Source organism: Dromiciops gliroides, chromosome 2 (genome assembly GCF_019393635.1).
Source record: "Dromiciops gliroides isolate mDroGli1 chromosome 2, mDroGli1.pri, whole genome shotgun sequence".
Lineage (NCBI taxonomy): Eukaryota > Metazoa > Chordata > Mammalia > Microbiotheria > Microbiotheriidae > Dromiciops > Dromiciops gliroides.
In genome coordinates this window covers 627,903,408-627,921,486 of record NC_057862.1, presented here as the reverse complement: position 1 = coordinate 627,921,486, position 18,079 = coordinate 627,903,408, and the positions used below count along the sequence as shown (strand labels likewise).

General features: G+C 37.6%; 2 protein-coding genes across 2 annotated transcripts in view; both read left to right on the top strand.

Annotated features, from left to right (window-relative positions):
* Window positions 1-18,079, top strand: part of CDH8 (cadherin 8) — a 526,134-nt gene that overhangs the window by 274,332 nt on the left and 233,723 nt on the right. Inside the window, 1 exon segment of the mRNA XM_043985317.1 lies at window positions 12,993-13,160. Coding sequence (XP_043841252.1) covers window positions 12,993-13,160 — 168 coding nt within the window.
* On the top strand, window positions 561-959 carry LOC122741639 (PHD finger-like domain-containing protein 5A). The gene has a single exon (XM_043985318.1). The coding sequence runs from the start codon at window positions 576-578 to the stop codon at window positions 879-881; it is 306 nt and encodes a 101-aa protein (XP_043841253.1). The 5' UTR covers window positions 561-575; the 3' UTR covers window positions 882-959.

The following is an 18,079-nucleotide window of genomic DNA, read 5'->3' as shown; positions in this document are numbered from 1 at the left end:
TAAGTGTCTCGATTTGAACTCAGGTCCTCCTGAATCCTGGGCCAGTGCTCTATCTCACTTTTGTTTTAATAATTCCTTTAAATGATCTGTTTCTTTTCCCCATTTTGCCAAAACTGAATACAGACAAAATCTGATTAAATGTTCCAGACAATTGAGGTTTGAGCTCCTTGGACTGGACCTGTGATTTCCCAATTCAATCATTATAAAGTGGATATTCTGCAACACTTAAGCCCCACTGGGGTAGGTGCTTGCCTAACAATAGCTAGCATTTATTTAGCATTTTCAATTCTGTAAAGCACTTTACATTTAATTTTCACAACACTGATAAGAAGGCACTATTATCATTCCAGGTTTACAGGCTGGGAGAGGTTAAGTAACTTTCCCAGTGTCACACTATTTGTATGTATCTAAGATCATATTTGAACTCAGCTCTTCCTGATTTCAGCCCTAGGACTCTATCCAGTGGACCAGGCTAAATAGCTGCCTAAATATGGAGACATTCAGCTTGTTGAATATTGCCCATTAGTATAGTAAAGGGAGTGGCTGCATCCGGGCGGCCGTCCTGAGGGGAGGCGATGGCCAAACATCACCCGGATTTGATCTTCTGTCGCAAGCAAGCCGGTTTTGCCATCGGGAGGCTGTGTGAAAAATGTGACGGCAAGTGTGTGATCTGTGACTCCTATGTGCGTCCCTGCACATTGGTCCGAATATGTGATGAATGCAACTATGGCTCCTACCAGGGGCGCTGTGTGATCTGCGGGGGCCCTGGAGTGTCTGACACCTATTACTGCAAGGAATGTACCATCCAGGAGAAGGATCGAGATGGTTGCCCAAAGATTGTCAGCCTTGGGAGTTCCAAGACTGACCTTTTCTATGAATGAAAGAAATACGGCTTTAAGAAGAGGTGATTGGCTTGACCCTCCCGGCTCCACCACCATGCTGCCGCCCCAGCTCAAGAAGATACCCCCACCACCCTCACCCCCATGGAAAGGGGAAAATGGGACCCAAGCATCACTAGATTTGCCGATGACTACCTCCCCCTCTCTACCTTCACCCACCCTCCTCTCTCCCAGAAATGTGGCAGAGGAAAGAAGAGGATCCTGCCCTAGGGGATAGTACCGGGAACAACTGGAAATGGACTGAACCTTTCTTATATACAAGAAGCTGGGACGCGGTCCCCTTCCCGCAGTGCTGTTTCTGCCCCAGTGGACGTGTGTCCAGTCTCTGGGAAGTTGCCTGTGAAACTCCAGCAAGCAGCAGCAGAGTGAGGAATGTGGGCCTGCAGTCAGCTTCTCTGAGAACCACCTTCCTTAGAGCTGGCAGCATTTTAGGTGGGGTGGGAAGTGCAGCACAGCATTCCCAGTGGGCTGCCTCTGGGGTCATGGGCACCCTCGTTCTCCTTTTCTCCCAGTGTCCTGTCCAAGGAAGATGACCGAAGACCTTCTCTGTAGCTGTAGCAAGTTTTAATAAAGTTGGTGTTCCTTTTCTAAAAAAAAAAAAAAAAGTATAGTAAAGGGGAAAAAATAAAACCTTTGCCCTATGGGAAAAATTAAATTACATAATGATTTAAGATCCTTAGCATAGTTTTTAGCTAAATCTATCTATAAGTTAAGTTTGAACTTAAACAAAACAAAACAAAAACCTCCAATAAGACTTATGGGGCATTGTATTTTCGTCTGATACTTAAAGCTGTAGTGAAACTCTTAAAAACAATGAAACAAAAAGTTCATAAGTGTAAAGACATTTTATGTTTATGGAAAAATTTATATGACTATTTGAACATGTCATATTTTATAAATCTTCACACCTCATAAGCAGATAAGTTCTCAGTGAAAGAATATTGATTAGACTTGGAGAAAAAAGAGAACTAGATTCAGATTCTGCCTCTGACCCTTACTAATTGTGTGACTGTGGGCAAATCATTTAACCAATATGATCCTCAGTCTTCTCATCTATAAAAGGGAGTTAATTATTTGTAATACCTGCTTCTAAGAGTTTCTGATAATCAAAAAGTGATATATGTCAAGTGTTTTGCGTGCCTTACAGTATCATTATTCTCATCAACATTAACATCACTACAGTTAATTGAATAGCCATATTTTGATATTCCAATTCAATTCAATGGAAAATATTTATTAAGGACCAGAGGCAGTGTGGCACCATAAAGATACACTTATACAGAGGAGGGATATCAGTCCAAAACCTGACTTTGCCACTTCCTTTATATCCTTGAGTTTGACATTTTACTTCTTTGGGCCTCAGTTTTCTCATTTGTAAAAAGAGGGGTTTTTATTAGATAGACTCTAAAAATCTCTCCCAGAGTTAAATTCTATGCTCTGTAATGATAGTGCTGGCAAAGAAAGGGCCAGAAATGCCACCATATAGTTCTAAAACTCATCTAATTCTGTTCTATTCAAGAGATTATTTTATTATTACATTTTTCTTCATATGCTTTTTTATATTATGTTTCACAATGTTCCATTCCCTCTTGTTTCCCTTTTAATAATTTATTTTTCTTTCTTTTTTGTTTTTGGCGGGGCAATGAGGGTTAAGTGACTTGCCCAGGGTCACATAGCTAGTAAGTGTCTGAGGTCAGATTTGAACTCAGGTCCTCCTGAATTCAAGGCCAGTGCTTTATCCACTGTGCCACCTAGCTGCCCCCTTGATTTCCTCTTCTGTGAAGTAACTAAGTATCACTACTAATCTCAGGATTATTTGAATTCATATATTTACAGTTTTTACAGAGCTATAGTGTTCCATTATATTAATATCTTATATATTCAGACATTCCTCATTTGATGAGCATCCACTTTGTTTTTAGCTCTGGGTGGTGGTAGTGGTGGTGATGGTGATGATGATAATGGTGATGGTGATGGTGATGATGATGATGAAGAAGAAGTGCTTCTATGAATATTTTTGTTCATATGAGTTCTTTCCCTCTTTTCATCATATTAGTGGTATCACAGGATCAAAGAAAGTACACCAAACATTTAGAGACGTTATGGCATCTTTGGAGATCAACAAGATAGACTATAGAGGAAAAAAAATGAGAAAAGAGAGTTCAGAAAAGAACCCTGGAGAATACTCTAAATATAAGAAGTGTGGCCTGTATGATGATTTTCCAAGGAACAGTGAAGTGGGGTTAGATAGGAAGATGAACCAGGAGAAAATATTTTTGAAAAAGCTAAAAGATTGAGCAAATCTTCAGGGAATAATCAAGCAGTGGCAAAAGCTATTCCCATACGATCTCTATACTTTTCCCAAATGAAATCATACATGAAGCTTTATATAAAACTGGTTTTTTGTCCATGAGAAATTGAAATCCAACATAGTGTGAGATTTAAAATTGGATATTAGATCATAAATCTCCCCTACTTAACCTTTCCCTTAATTTATCTCCCAAACTAGTAAATGGAAGAAGCTTTTGGTTTTCTAGATAGACCTTTTTATTTATAGTTATGATAGTCACAAGGTGATGTTGATTAGAAGGATAGGAAAGTAGAAACACAATACAAATCGTCTTAAGTCTAAGCTTAGTCTATATTCCTTATAAAAACTCACCAAACCGAAAAGGCCACCTTTGGAGAGAGAGAGTCTGTGCCGCGCCGTCAGGAGTCCCCCAAGCAGGCAAAAGGGCCTACTCTCGTTCTCTCCACCCCGGAAGTCAAAAACCCGGCAGGCAGTCTGACATGCGCAGCAGGCGGACTGTTCATCTCCTCCCCAAAAGGGTGGTCCTTGAAAAACTGGCGTCTTTCAGTTATCCTAACCGACTGTTAAAAACTTTCATATTTTACCACAATAGTAAGGTAGATTTCTTGATTAGTAGTATCCTGGTAAGTCAGGAGAAATTTTGGACTTGATAAATATAGTGATACATAATTCATCCAAATACATTGTAAACTCAGAATAGCAGCACCTTCAAAGTAAGCCCTTCATGGTCATAAAAAGGAGCATAAAGTGTGGTGTAAAGAACACTGCTGTTAGTGTTAGAAGCCCTGTGTTCTAGTCTTTGTCTAACATTTACAAATTTTGCAACATTGGAGAAGTGTTTTTTCCTCTATAATGATCAACTTCCTCTTTTACAAAATGAAGCGGTTGAAATGGTTGAATTCTGAGTCTTTTCTAGTTTTATATCTATGACCTCATAAGTGATCAACAAATATTTATTAAGCACTTAATATATGCCAAGAGTTGAGCTAAGTACTGAATATTCAAAGAAGGAAAAAAAAAATCCCTGCCTATAAGGTACTTACATTCTAATGAAGAAGGGAACATATGTAAATCAACACACACACACACAAGATAAATACTGAATAGATGTGAGGTAGCCTTGGAGATAAAGACAGTAGAGTAGGTGGAGATCAAGGGAGGCTTCCTGGAGGAGGTCATGAGTGAACTGTCTTAAAGGAAGCCAAGAATTCTGAAAGTTAAAAAAAAAATTCTGAAAGTAAGGGATGATGACTCAGAAAATTCCAGGCCTGGTGGAGGAAGGAAGTAACTACTGCAAAGTCATGGACATGGAAGTTGGAGAATTTTGTATAATGAACATTAAGGAGGCTGGTATGGTAGGACCTAGGACCATAGAGTTTCTGGATGAGAGTAAATTAAAAGACTAGATAGATCAGAAAAGTAGACCAGGCTATGAAGAATCTTAAATGTCAAAGAGATCCAAGGTTTAATAGGCAGATATTGGAGTTTACTGAGGGGAATGGTCACATGGTTAGAATTGTGCTTCAGGAAAGTCACTTTGGCTGCTAGGTAGATGATGGATTGGAAGGGGGAGAGATGAGACAAGGAAATCAAATAGGAGACCACTTTACTAGCCCACTAAAGAGATGATGAGGCTCTGAACTATGGTGATAGCTGTGTAAACGAAGATTAGAGGGTATATAAAAGAGATATTGTAAAGAAAGTAATTGCAAAATTTGACAACAGTTTGGATATAACTGACTACAAAGAGAGAAGAGTTGAAGATAGATAAAGCATTTATTAAGTTTTTTTTTTTTTAAATATATTCCTGGCACTGTTCTTAGCACTGGCGATGCAAATCTAAAAAAGCAAGACAGTTCTTTCCCTCCAGGGGGTTAGATTCTAATGGAAGAAAATAATACAAAAAGCAGGGCTTGGGGAGTGGGAACTCATATAGTAGCAAAGTGTGCAGATAACAGGAAAGATACCTTCTTGTTTCTGAGAAAGTTCAATTGTCACAACCCCATGTTCCAGGAACAGAAGGCAAATTTCTAGAGGGAGAGAGGAATGGCATCATTGTTTTGGGCCTGGGTGATAGGAGGGATAGTGAACTCCTCAACAGTAACAGGGAGTTTTAAGAGAAGTGGGGGTTTCAAAAGAAAGTGAGTTCTCTTTTGGACAGGTTGAGTTTGAGGTGTCTATAAGATGTTCAGCTCAAAATGTGCAACAGACAGTTGGTGATATGGGAGGAGAGCTCAGGAGAGAGACTAAAGATAGATAAAGAGATCTGGGAATCATCTGCAAAGATATGATAATTAAACACAAGGGAGTGGATGAGATCACCAAAAGAGAGTATACAGAGCCTCACAATATATCCACTGTTAGTGGGTGTGAAAAGGATGACTATTCACTATTTTTAAAAGGAATATTTACATCAAAGGTAAAATCTTAAACATAAATTTAGACCTCCAATATGTGGAAGGCATAGGATCTCATACTCTGGGAGAAAAGGGCTATTTAGTTCATAATTTAGTTCAGTGCCCATGGAGCACATAATCCCAGATCCAAGTTCAAATCTCCCCTTGGGTTCAAGTTCCAGGCTTCCATTATTGACTACCTGGCTACAACATCCTACCTGCAAACCTGCTTCTAAGTTCACCATGGCCTGATCCCTAAGCATCCCTATCTGTACCTGAAACTGAGAAGTACAAACAACACAGAACAGAAACATAAAGCCCAAGCCAAGGGAAATCTTGGGGTCGAAAGGTAAGAAAGTCACTGGTTCAGTGCATGGATCCTGGAATGTGGGTGAACTGTGGTCTTTTCCCTATGGATTTAGTAGGAAAGGAGCAGTAAAAAGAGTTACACTCCCTCTTTTGGAAAAAAAAATAGAAAGATGGAGGAATAGTCAGAAAAATAGAAAGATAAGAAAATCACAGAAGCCTGGAGAGGGGGTGCTTGAAACCTGGAGAAGAGGGTGGTCAACAGTATCAAATACTTCAGATAGGTCAAGAAGGATCAGCATTAAGAGAAGATTGGTAACTGAAGAGAAACTAAATATTTCTTGCAGTTCTAACTCATTAATTCATTCTTCAAGCATTTATAGTACACCTACTACAATATGCCAGACACAGCTTCAGGCCTGAGCAATGCAAAAATAAAAAGGAAACAGGTTTTTTTGTTTGTTTTTTTTCTCAAGCAACTTATATCTGACTTGGAGGAAGTCATACATAAAATAACAAGAAAATACAAAATAAATGCAACACTAATATAAAGCAATTCCAAAGGAAGAAGATCAGAGGAGGTCTAGTATAGGATATGGACCTTAAGATGATCCATGAAAAGAGCTAGAGATGCTAAGAAGCAGAGGTTACAGAGAGACAACTTTCCAAACATGGGCTACAGCCTATATGAAAAAGTGGAGGTAAGAGATAGAATGATAAGTTTAGATAACAGCACATAGGCCAGTTTGACAAAAACAAAGAATATGTGAGAAAGAGAAACGTCAAGTCAGTCTGAACATATGGTTTGAAACTAGATTGCAAAGGACTTTAAATGCTAATAAGAGGAATTTGCGTTTTTTTGTTGAATTCATAGAGAACTATTGGTGCTTTTGACCTATGCTTTGAGAATATTGATACTATTTTACTCTGAGGCATATGGGTGTTCAGGGAAGACTAGCACCTCTTGTGTGAGGGATTGCTGAGCCCTTTTCAATGCTACTCCTTCACCTTTGATGTCCACCTGCTACTCAACTCTCACCTGTGCCTCCAAGAAGCTATAGCATGAACAGTGAACACACCCTGGTAAATGATCTTGGCAGATGGGCTAAACCAGGTTGAGGGTAACCAATGGGCCTCAAACCCTTCAATGAGTTAGGGTAGTGTCTACCCCAAACATGAGAAGACTTCTCCCAGTAGAATGAGTGGGTGAGAATATTTTGTTCTAATGGCCATGAAAGCAGCTAGAGCAGGTGGTGTGGATGCTTAGAGGTTGGTCAGACATCGAAAACAACAAGGTCACCCACTGTATCCTAGGCCATTGTCAGTCATTTTGAATTTGTCTTGTCAGTGGATTTTGATGATTCTGGAAGACAGAGTGAAGCTGATGACTTTGTGCAACTCTCCCTCACTTAAATCCAATTCACACCTGAGTCAAGATATCACCCCATGATGTCATTGGTCCTCCATGAAAATAAAGGACAAACAATATTCTACACTCATTAATCTATGAAATCTAGTTCTGTAGCTGCCATTTACCAGCTCAGTGACCCTGACTAAATTCATTCTAGTTTTGTGTCTTGAGATACCACATGTATATAAATTAGAAATAATCTAGGTAATTTCATTTTAGCTCAGTGACCTTGGACGAGTCCATTCCAAGCTTGGGGCCTCAGGCATCTGATCCCTAAAAGGTTACAGTTAGCCTAGGTAATCTTGTTTTGAAACAAATGTTCGATAATAGTTTAGGGCAGTGGTATCAAGCTCAGTCCAGTGAGCCTTGGCAGGAAAATAAAATTCTCAAGTGCAGTCAAACCAAATTCACATGTAATTGAGAAATATTTAACAAAATAAAAATATAATAGACCCTAGGTACAATACAACCATGGTTTTCTAAGTCAATATGCTGGGCAGCTAAATGGTTCAGTGGATAGATAAAGGGCTAGGCCCTCAGGAAGATCTGAGTTTAAATCCAGCCTCAGATACCTACTAGTTCTATGACCTTGGGCATTTCATTTAACTTCTATTTGTCTTAATCCACTGGAAAAGGAAATGTTAAACTACTCCAATATCTTTGTCAAGAAAAATCCATGGGCAATATTGTCCATAAGGTCATGCATGTCGAGTCAGATGCAACTGAATGACTGAACAAAAAGAAGTCAATATGTAGCCCTAGAGTTTGACACCTCTAGTTTATTAGCTAGAATATGGTACTTGCACTAACAAAGGCCTGAGTTTGAATCCTCTTCTAGACACTAACTACAATGAGGATGTTGGGCTTGATGACTTTTAAAGTTCCTGTGGGGTTAGCTAGGTGGCACAGTAGATAAAACATTGGCCCTGGATTCAGGAGGACCTGAGTTCAAATCCAGCCTCAGATACTTGACACTAACTGTGTGACCCTGGGCAAGTCACTTAACCCTCACTGCCCTGCAAAAAATCAAATCAAATCAAATAAAAAAGAAAGTCCCTGGTAGCTCTAAATCTGTGATCCCATGATCCCATGACTCTTCATTTCTATGGCTTACTGATGGAAGTCTTTATTTAACTTCTCATGCTGGGTCTTATAAGCTAAGGAACCCCTCTCATTCTTGGGACTCTGAGGTCCCTAACCTTTCTGACTGAGTCAAATAAATCAAGACCTGAACTAAAATTTCCATTACTTTCAACTACTCAGCTATTCATAACAGTATTTTCATTTCAAAAATAGTTAATAGAGATAGAGGGCTTCAAATCTACTGAGATGATATTGTGAATAAGATTATATAAGGACATAAGGTAACTACATGGCCATGGAGGAACCTGGCAATCCACAAGCGATCAATGTCTGAGGTGACCTAAGGGCCTTTGAGTGCATGCCTTGCCCTAACCTGAGCTCAGAACATAGTTTGGGCTAGTTTCCCTCAGGACACTATTTAATTTTCTCATATCAGTGGCAGCTCTCTGTCATTCTTCTGCATGGATAGCATAACTTTGCAAGGTCATCCTTGGTTAGAGTAATAAGACCTAAAATAGATGAATGATAGTGTTCCCACAGGAAATATTGCAAAAAGCAATTTTCTAACCCCACCTTCTTAAATTCTGATCCTGGAGATAAAGTAATCTCACACACACACACACACACACACACATGCTTAGATCTCTGTGTGTGTATGTATGTATGTGTTTTCTAAAGTACTCCTGACATCTGGACATTTTTATAATTCATATGCTAATTAAAATATTTTCCTAGTAAAACACTTCATTAGGTATCCAATATAACCCCCTCTTTCCTTTGTCCCCCTTCCCCCCCTCATATTTTTCTCCTCTCCCCACTTTCCTATCTTCTTCTCTTCCTTCTTTTTTTTTTTTTTTTGGTTGGGGCAAATTCCTTCTACTTCACTCTGCCTGCCTCTCCTTCCTTACCTATGCCTCTCCTGGAAGACTTGTATTTGAATAGTACCTTTTACAGTAGAGTAAGCCTAGACAAGTTCCTTTTTCTTTTCTTCCTTCAGTTTCCTCATCAATAAAATGAAAGGGTTGGATTTGATAACCTTCAAGCTCTAGCTTTTGAATTCCATTAGTCTTCCCTTTCTGTTCCCTCTACTTTCTTTCCCATTCCTTCCCTCCTTTCAGTGTCTTTTCTTTCCTTTCCCTTCTCCTTCTTTCCTCTCCCCTCCCCTCCTCTTTGCTTCTTTTTCTTCTATCTTTTTTTAATTTAAATACAGGGGAAAACAAATAGAGATATAATGATGTGGGTAGGATCCATGGAGTCACAGTGTAATATGATTACTTTTTGAAACAACCTACTGAATCCAAGTATATTATTGAGTTACAGTAAATGTTTCCAAATAAGCAATGTCCTCCAGTTGAGTGCTCTCTGAATGGGATTCCCTGAAAGAAGAGTCATCTCTATGTCTAATAAAGAGCCCTAGAGCTCTGTGCTTTCTTTCAAAAGCCCACTGCCCGGGTGGATTAGATTTCCCTTGTTGCTCTTACAGCTCAAATGATTCGGTAATATGAACTCCTTGCACTCTTTTTACAGATAGATGATTTCATTAAAACATGATTCAAAAAACAGGATTACAATAAAAAAAATAGTCGCAGAGAAAGTGCCGCATCTTCCAATTGGGTTTAACATTTATAGAATTGCTGGGGGGGATGAAGAGAATGTTGTCTTTCCCCTAGATGAAAGGAAATGTGCTGATTTAAAAAGGAAGTTCAGTGTGATGGAAAGAGAACAGGACTTTTGTGTCAAAGAACCAAGGTTGAAAATTGGTTCTGCTTCTAACTATCTATGTGACATAGTGGAAGTCATTAATCCCCTCTTCTGTACCCTAATTATTTCATATGTAAAATAACTTGTGAGATGATTTCTATGCCCTTTCCAGTTCAAAATCCTTCAACAGTGGAAAAGGCGCTAGCCTTTGGAGTCAGAAGATGTGACTTCAACATTTACATTTATACATTTTCCTGTGCTCTGGGATGATTCTCCCCACTTCCATTCACAATGATCAGTTAGTTCCCTCAGAGTTTAGAAACATTTCAAAAGGAAGAAGCTGTGGGTGGGTAAGGTGGAGGTGAATATTATTATTAATTATGAGGCCATACCATTGTGCTTTTTCCTATGATTATCAATTATTATAAATTGGTTAGCCAGACTAATTGGCTAATGGCCTCATAAGCATAGTTGGTAATATATGTCATTCCCCTAAAAGTCCATGACACACTTTTCCACTAGTTTGCAGATTAATATTAGCAAGTACCTGTGGCAAAAGGGGAACATAATACCTTCTGGGAGTCATTTTATTGGGGTCTTTATTCCTGTACAGTGTATATTTTCTACTGGGCTTCAATCCTCTTGACTCTTGAGACTTGAATCTGCTTTCCACATTTCAAACAGTCTATCATAGAATTATTATGCAGAGATTCTGACCAACCTCTGCTGTCCTGGGGAATACTGCTAGGATGCCAATGAAAAATTCCAAATCTTCTGCCCTTCTGAAGTTCACTAGTTCCTTCTTTAGTTAAGAGAAGGGGCAAATACCCAGCTTAAGGCTCTGATGCTCTTCTCTCTCACCAAATGATCCATTTTCAAGGGTAGCTCTATCCTGTTCTCCTTTACCAGATGTCTGAATTTCTTGGAGCTGAACTGGGTCAATATTTTATAGATGATTCATAGGGCATGAACAAGCTTCTTCAGCAACCTGAACATTCTTCCTGCACTTCAAGTGTGAGGTCATTCTAATTGATCAAGGAAGCATCTAAACCTATCTAAAGCTTATGACTGATTGATTCAATAGTAAAATGTTCTCAATTTATTAAAATACAAAGGTTTAGCATCTTAATACTTATTTTACATCGGGTGGAGGGATTTGATTGATTTATTAAATGGTCTGCATCCTTGAATAACTTTGACAGGAAGCATGGCATGGTAGATAGAGTCTTTGCCATGGAATTAGGAACACCTGGATTTGAATCATTCCTCAGATGTTTGCTAACTGTTGTGATCCTGAAAAAACCAAACTTAGCTTAGCCTTAGTATTTTCTCTGGTAAAACACGGATAATAATAAAACCTATATATGAGATAATTTATGTGAAACCCTTTGCAGACCTTAAAAGGGAGGGAATAAGCATTTATATAGTACCTAATATGTTTCAGACATTATGCTAAGTACTTTTACAAATTTTATCATGTTTGATCCTCACAAGAATGCTCTGAGGGAGGTTCTATTATTAACACAATTTTACAGTTGAGGAAATTGAAGGAAACAGAGATTCAATGACTTACCCAGGGTCACACCACTAGTAAAGTGTCTGATGCTGAATTTGAACTCAGGTCTTCCTGACTCCAGCCACCTTAAGTACTGTAAAAACATTAACTACTACTATTATTAGTATTATTTTTATCATTATTAATCAAGTTACCTTATCTTTCTGAGTCCTGTGTTTCTAGTCTCTAATTCATTCTAATTCATGGCCTTGCATGATCTCTCCTATGGGGTCATTATAAAGAAGGTGCTTTGCAACCTTGGGAGTGTTACATAAATATAGTAAAATTATATGTGAGTTGTTCATCGTCATAATCATCATCACCACAAAATCCTACTGAGACAAGTGTATTAATATTTGACATGATGTTAGGTAGACTACTGCACAGGTGTTTAATATAGTTTTGTTTTTGTTTTGGTAACTGAATATTAGCATCAGAACATAAACTCAATTTTTGTATGTTCCCTAAAAGTATCTTTGGGAAAACTCCGGTAGCAGGCAAGATGATATGTACCTTATCTTTTCTCTGTATGATTGATTGTATTTCATCTCTATATTGTAATGCTTCTAAAATTATGTTTAGCTTGGTATTTATGAATATATGGTATTGTGATATTATTGTCATCAGTTAGCATTTCAATTAATACTGTCATCTTGTAGCTTTGAGTTGGTCTTTATTATGTATATTCCTTTAATTCTTCCAATATATTTATAGCTTTTATAATAATTTATCTTTGATACCAAAGCTCTTAGCTATTTGTATATCTATGTCCTTTTGTAAAAGAATCCAGATGTATAATAGATGTTAGGATTCATTTACTTGTAATTTTCCCCACAGAACAATTGTATGAATATGATGGTACTGTGATTTATGTTTTTATTTGCAGAAAAGAAAATATAGATTATGTGTTAGTACATTTTTCTCAACTTCTTCCTTAGGTAATTCTTGTGATCATGATAATAATATTGAATAACACATAATAAACATTATAAACAGCTTTTCCATAGACAAAGTACTCTCCTCACAACAATGGTGTGAAGAAGGAAGCATGAGTATTTTTATCATCCTCATTTTACTAATGGTGAAACTGAGGTCCAAATAAATGACTTAATTTGGCCAAGCCATACAGTTAACAAATCACAGAAAATTTAAGAACCCAAGTGTCTTCACTCCAAATTTATAAATATTTCTACTCTATATAACTTAATGATAGTTTCAGATAAGAGATTGTATGTAAGGTTTCAAAAGAGATGAAAACATAATCAGCATGAGGGTCCATTTTCTAATTTTTGTCTCTGGCTTGATTTGTTGCTTTTTTTCCCCTTTGTAGCTATTATTAAAACAGCACTTCCCAACATGGACAGAGAAGCAAAAGAGGAATACCTGGTGGTCATCCAAGCTAAAGACATGGGTGGGCATTCAGGAGGCTTGTCTGGGACCACAACTCTCACCGTTACACTCACTGATGTCAATGACAATCCTCCAAAGTTTGCACAGAGTAAGTGAAATTCCTACGTTGGATTGATAGCTATTTTTGAACTTCTGCCTATATTTTACAATTCATTGAGGTTCAATGAATTGGACAAGACAATGACAGTACATAATCTTAATATGTTATGTATTAGTGACTATGGTTGTAAAGTAAAAGAAATTCCTTCACTGCTTTTATTTTCTTATTCAAACTGGGGTACAAGAAGTCATCAAATATATTCAATATATTATACTTATGCCTTAATATATGAATGAATTATTACTTCAAGCCTAAATATAGTAAAATCCCACAAATCAATAGTTAGATTTCAAGAAAACTTAAACTATCAGAAAAAATGCTACAAACTCAGAAGCAAGGGAGAAAGGGTTGTTGGTGATTTAAAAAAATAGCTATCATAAAGTCCATGTATTCAAAAAAAGAAATCTAGAGCTCTCATCAAGATATCACAGTAGAGTCTATTAACTAAAAACTGTGTGTAAAATAAGGAAAAATAGTTTGTAAAAGCTTGTCTATTTCACTTTCAAAAAAGCAGTGTATGTTTTCAGTAAGGGAGATGTAAGGAAGTTTTACTAGTGGATGACTCAAGGAAAGTGATCAAGACTGGTAGGTAGTTAACAGCAAAAAAGAAGAAAATTATGGAAGCATGAGAGCCACTTAGCAAAGGAACAAATACCTAAGTTTTCTCTAAGGACATGTGAGCACAGAACAATCACTGGTGTTCCTAGTCAAAAAATAATAAAAAATAATGTCTAGTGCCTCTCCTCAATTAAAATTCTTTCCTGATGCCTCATTGTGGCAAACAGGTAACATTAGATTCTCCAGGTCTATGGAAATGGAGTAAATGCTATAGAGACTTCAGATGAGTGGACTCTCCTATGTCCTTTGAAAGAGAAGCAGGTCAGTTCAGAGTGGCTATTCAAGAAAGATTTTGACTGCAGGGATTATAATTATCTGGACATTAAAAGCAAACAAACAAAAAATGAAACACCTCATTAACTCAACTCCTAAGGAATTAATATGTTAATTGAACTTTTTACCAATATTTACATGGTTGAAATCACAACTTCTGTGGTGTATCAAATTTATTTAAGAATGAAAGAAAATGTGATAATGACATCACAACAATTATTCTCTCTCTCTGTCTCCGTCTCTCTCTGTCTCTCTGTCTCTCTCTCTTTTGGTGAGGCAATGAGAACTAAGTGATCTGCCCAGTGTAACACAGCTAATAAGTGTCAAGTGTCTGAGGCCAGATCTGAACTCAGGTCCTCTTGAATCCAGGGCTGGCACTCTATCCACTGTGCCACCTAGCTGCCCCCTATTTTCTCTTTTAAATGATGACTTTTAGCACTTCAGTTACTTGGGAAATGCATTTATGTTGAATTAATTAATGATAAATAAGTTATATGATAAGTTAATAGGTTCTATTTTGAAGATATATGCATACATGTATACACATGTGTATAATATTTCTACTCCTGTCATTATAACACTTTAACATCCCAGAATCCTGAAAGAGTTAATATAGAAACTAGAGGTGCCTATTTTAGCACAAGGAGCAACATAGAGGGGCACCATAATTTTTGACTTTAATATCTCTAGTAAATGTCTCTTTTCTTAGTTCTTCAGAGTTGGGTTTTGGTATGTGGGAGCTTGAGGGAGGTGGAAGAATAAAGCAGTCTACCAAAATGGTAGGAGACCTAGAATACCAATCAGTAGTAGTGGTAGGCTTGAGTACCAGTTCTGCCAAAGCTCCATGGCTTTGAGCCATTATCAGTTTCTCAGGCTCAGTCAGTCCTCTACAAAAAAGTTTTGAGAAAAAGATTTTCAAGGTCCCTTCCAACTCAAAGACTCTGAGTCTCTGGCCCTTTTTTCATCTAGTTTTGGAATACTATTTGATTCCCCAGGAACAAACCTGCCTGCCTGCCAATGCAGCCAAATGCCTGTCTGTGTAGGAGAGAAGGTAGGCTGATGTTTCCGTGCCAAGCCTCTCTTCTTTATAAAAGGGAGAGAATCTGGCTCAATGTATAATAAAGTAGTTGTAGATTCAGAGAATCCTGGAGCTCAGATGGACCTTGAAGGTACTTTAGACCAGACTTATCAAATACATGCCTGCCCCAGTAATGATCCCAAGCAGCTTGAACCAGGGAAATATTGAACAAAGTAACTAAAAATACAATAAAACACAGATAACATTACATTTTAAAATGACATCAACATGTGGCCCAAAGGGATCTTTAAATACGGATTCCTATCTATTTGGTTTTGACAACATTGCTTTAGAACATCTTTGACCCTAATAGGATATCTTCTTTGGAATTTCCTTGATGATTGACCATCCTGTCACTGCTTGAAGAAGTTCAAGTCAAATATACATAAAGAAACTCCAAATGGATATTTGAGACAGACTGGCCGCCATCATTTAAGCATCATGGGAATGCTTCAATATGCTATACTGTATACAGCAGACTAGGCTAGGCAATAGCATAATATAATAAAGATGACTAACTTTAGGCAGGTATAAGTGGAGATGTTTCCCCTATTGAGGACAGTGTTTTTCAAAGTTTTGATAAATTTCAGTATAAAGGCAGATGTGGTCTAGGCAAAAACATGTTGGACTTTGAAATCAGAAGTTGTTGGGAATGAATCCTAACTCTGCTCCTTGCTAGTTTTGTGTGATCTTGGACAATTGACTTTACGTCTAAAAGTCTGGGTTTTCTGGACGTTAAAATGAATATAATCCTTCCAACATTTTCCATTCTAGGATTTGTAAAGAATGGATGAAATAAAATATAGGAAGTAATTTGAGAATTATATACTTCTGAATTACTATAGAAAATACTAGGGACCCTGTTGGTGAAGGGCAGCGAAACATTTTAACAGAATGATGACATATTTAATAAGGGGTAGAAGGCATTGATAAACAGTAAGAGTTAAATCTCAATCTAGGCAACTCATTAATATCTGAATCAGATAGATATCTGCTTCAGGATATAGTAACCAGACCTCCAGTGGAGCTTATTCTCACTTCCTGCAAAGGAAATATTTCATATTAACTGTCAGTCATTCATCAAAAAGAATTTATTAATGGCTTACTATGTGCTAGGTATTGTGCTAAGCTCTTATGGGAGGAGGTGGAAGAAATTAAAAACAAACAAATGTTCCCAGCCCTCAAACAGTGTACATTCTAATGGATGAGACGACATGTAAACAATTAAGTGCATATAAAATATAGGAGATAATGTCTTTGAAACCAATTTTTCCAAGCCATAAGTTGTGCTTACCAGCCCACTGGTATATATACAGTACAATTTCTCCTTCAGAGTTTCATTGTACCACTCATTATAACTAGGAATCCTGCTTGTGCTTAACTCAAGAGACACAGACTCTGGCAAGGAGATATGTGATCCCCTGGCTCTTTCCTTTCCCTTCTGTGGATGGCAAAGTGGGTATTACATTTTCTCACTTGTGAAGCCGGGGCAGGGCAGGAGTGCAATAGACTTGAGCATGTGTCTAATGATGCAGATACTTTTATGTGGAGATTCACAGAGTAGCACATCAGTGTAATGGCAAGAGACAGCTCTTTTGGCTGAGCCTACCACACAGGGCCTCTTGATAAGCATTTGTACTGTCTGCTTTTTTCCTTCTTGTTTGTGCTTGACCCTTATTGTTTGTGAACCAAGTAACTGATGGAAAGGAAGAGTACATGATTGTACATAGATGGTACAAGGGAAAATGCAGGGGCCTGGGAGCCAGAAGATCTAGGGTTTGGTGCCCCCACTAATATCTGTGTGACCTTAAACAAATTACTTCAGCTCTTGGGCCTCAGTTTTCTCATCTGTAAAATGAGGGGATTGAACTGAAATCTCACTCAAACAATAAATTAGGTAGCATTTTATTAAATAGATAGATTCAGGCACTGGGATAAATACTGCTTACCCACTAATAGCTCTGTCTTGCTGTAACTTCTGAAATCAAAACTCATTGAAAAAAAAAACTCTTATAAGGAGGTGAAGGAAAATTTATGATTTCTGGAATACTGGAAAGGTTAAACTCTATACCACACCCATCAACTTCCCAACAACAAACAAAGATCTTTTCTCCACTCTAGTGGGATGTTTCAGTGCCTACCATTTGAATCTTTTTTTTGTTTTAATACTTTGATCCCTAATAAAATGTATAGAAAAAGAATACCACTTTATACCTTATCAAGCATGAACATTTTTATAAGAATGAATTATCAAGAAGATGGGTTAAAAGGAATCAGAGGTAAGTATCAAGGCTTATGACAATTCTCTTCTCTAAACTTTCTAGTTTATGTGACTTTGGGCTCATTAATTGCCCTAGGTCTGTTTGCTCATTGGTAAAAAGAGGGCATTTTATAGATGGCCTCTGGCATCCCCTTCACCACCAGGACTATGGTACTATAATGGATAACTGAAAAGGCACTAATGGAAAAGGAAAAAGGACACACACAAATTTGAGTTGGATGGGGCCAAAGTCAAAGTACAATGACTTTACACCTTTTCCAAGGTTGGTCCAATGAGAGGTCGACTTCTCCCAAATAGAGTGAACACTGATTTATAACTTGACTTCTCATTTTCAGTAAACTATTAGTATGCTATATAAGCACAACTCCCTGTTTCCTAGTGCTAGCACAAAGACAGGATTTGGGAGCCTTGGCTTGCTTCTTGATGGTGATCTTTATTAGAAACAATTGAATATGTAACATAAACTGACTCATGTTTCTACTGTACTTTCCAATTTTTAATCTGCTTTCCTCATATTAAACTTGAGGAGTCACTTGTACAGTTAAATGCTATTGTCTTTCTTTAGCAGATGAGGTAAGTGAGGCAGAAAATTTAAATGACTTGCCTCTAACCAAAAAGCTTTGAAATGATAAAACCCATATTTGAATCTAGATCTCC

Coding starts and splice junctions, on each gene's coding strand:
- LOC122741639 (XM_043985318.1), top strand. CDS start 576: ATGGCCAAACATCACCCGGATTTGATCTTCTGTCGCAAGCAAGCCGGT.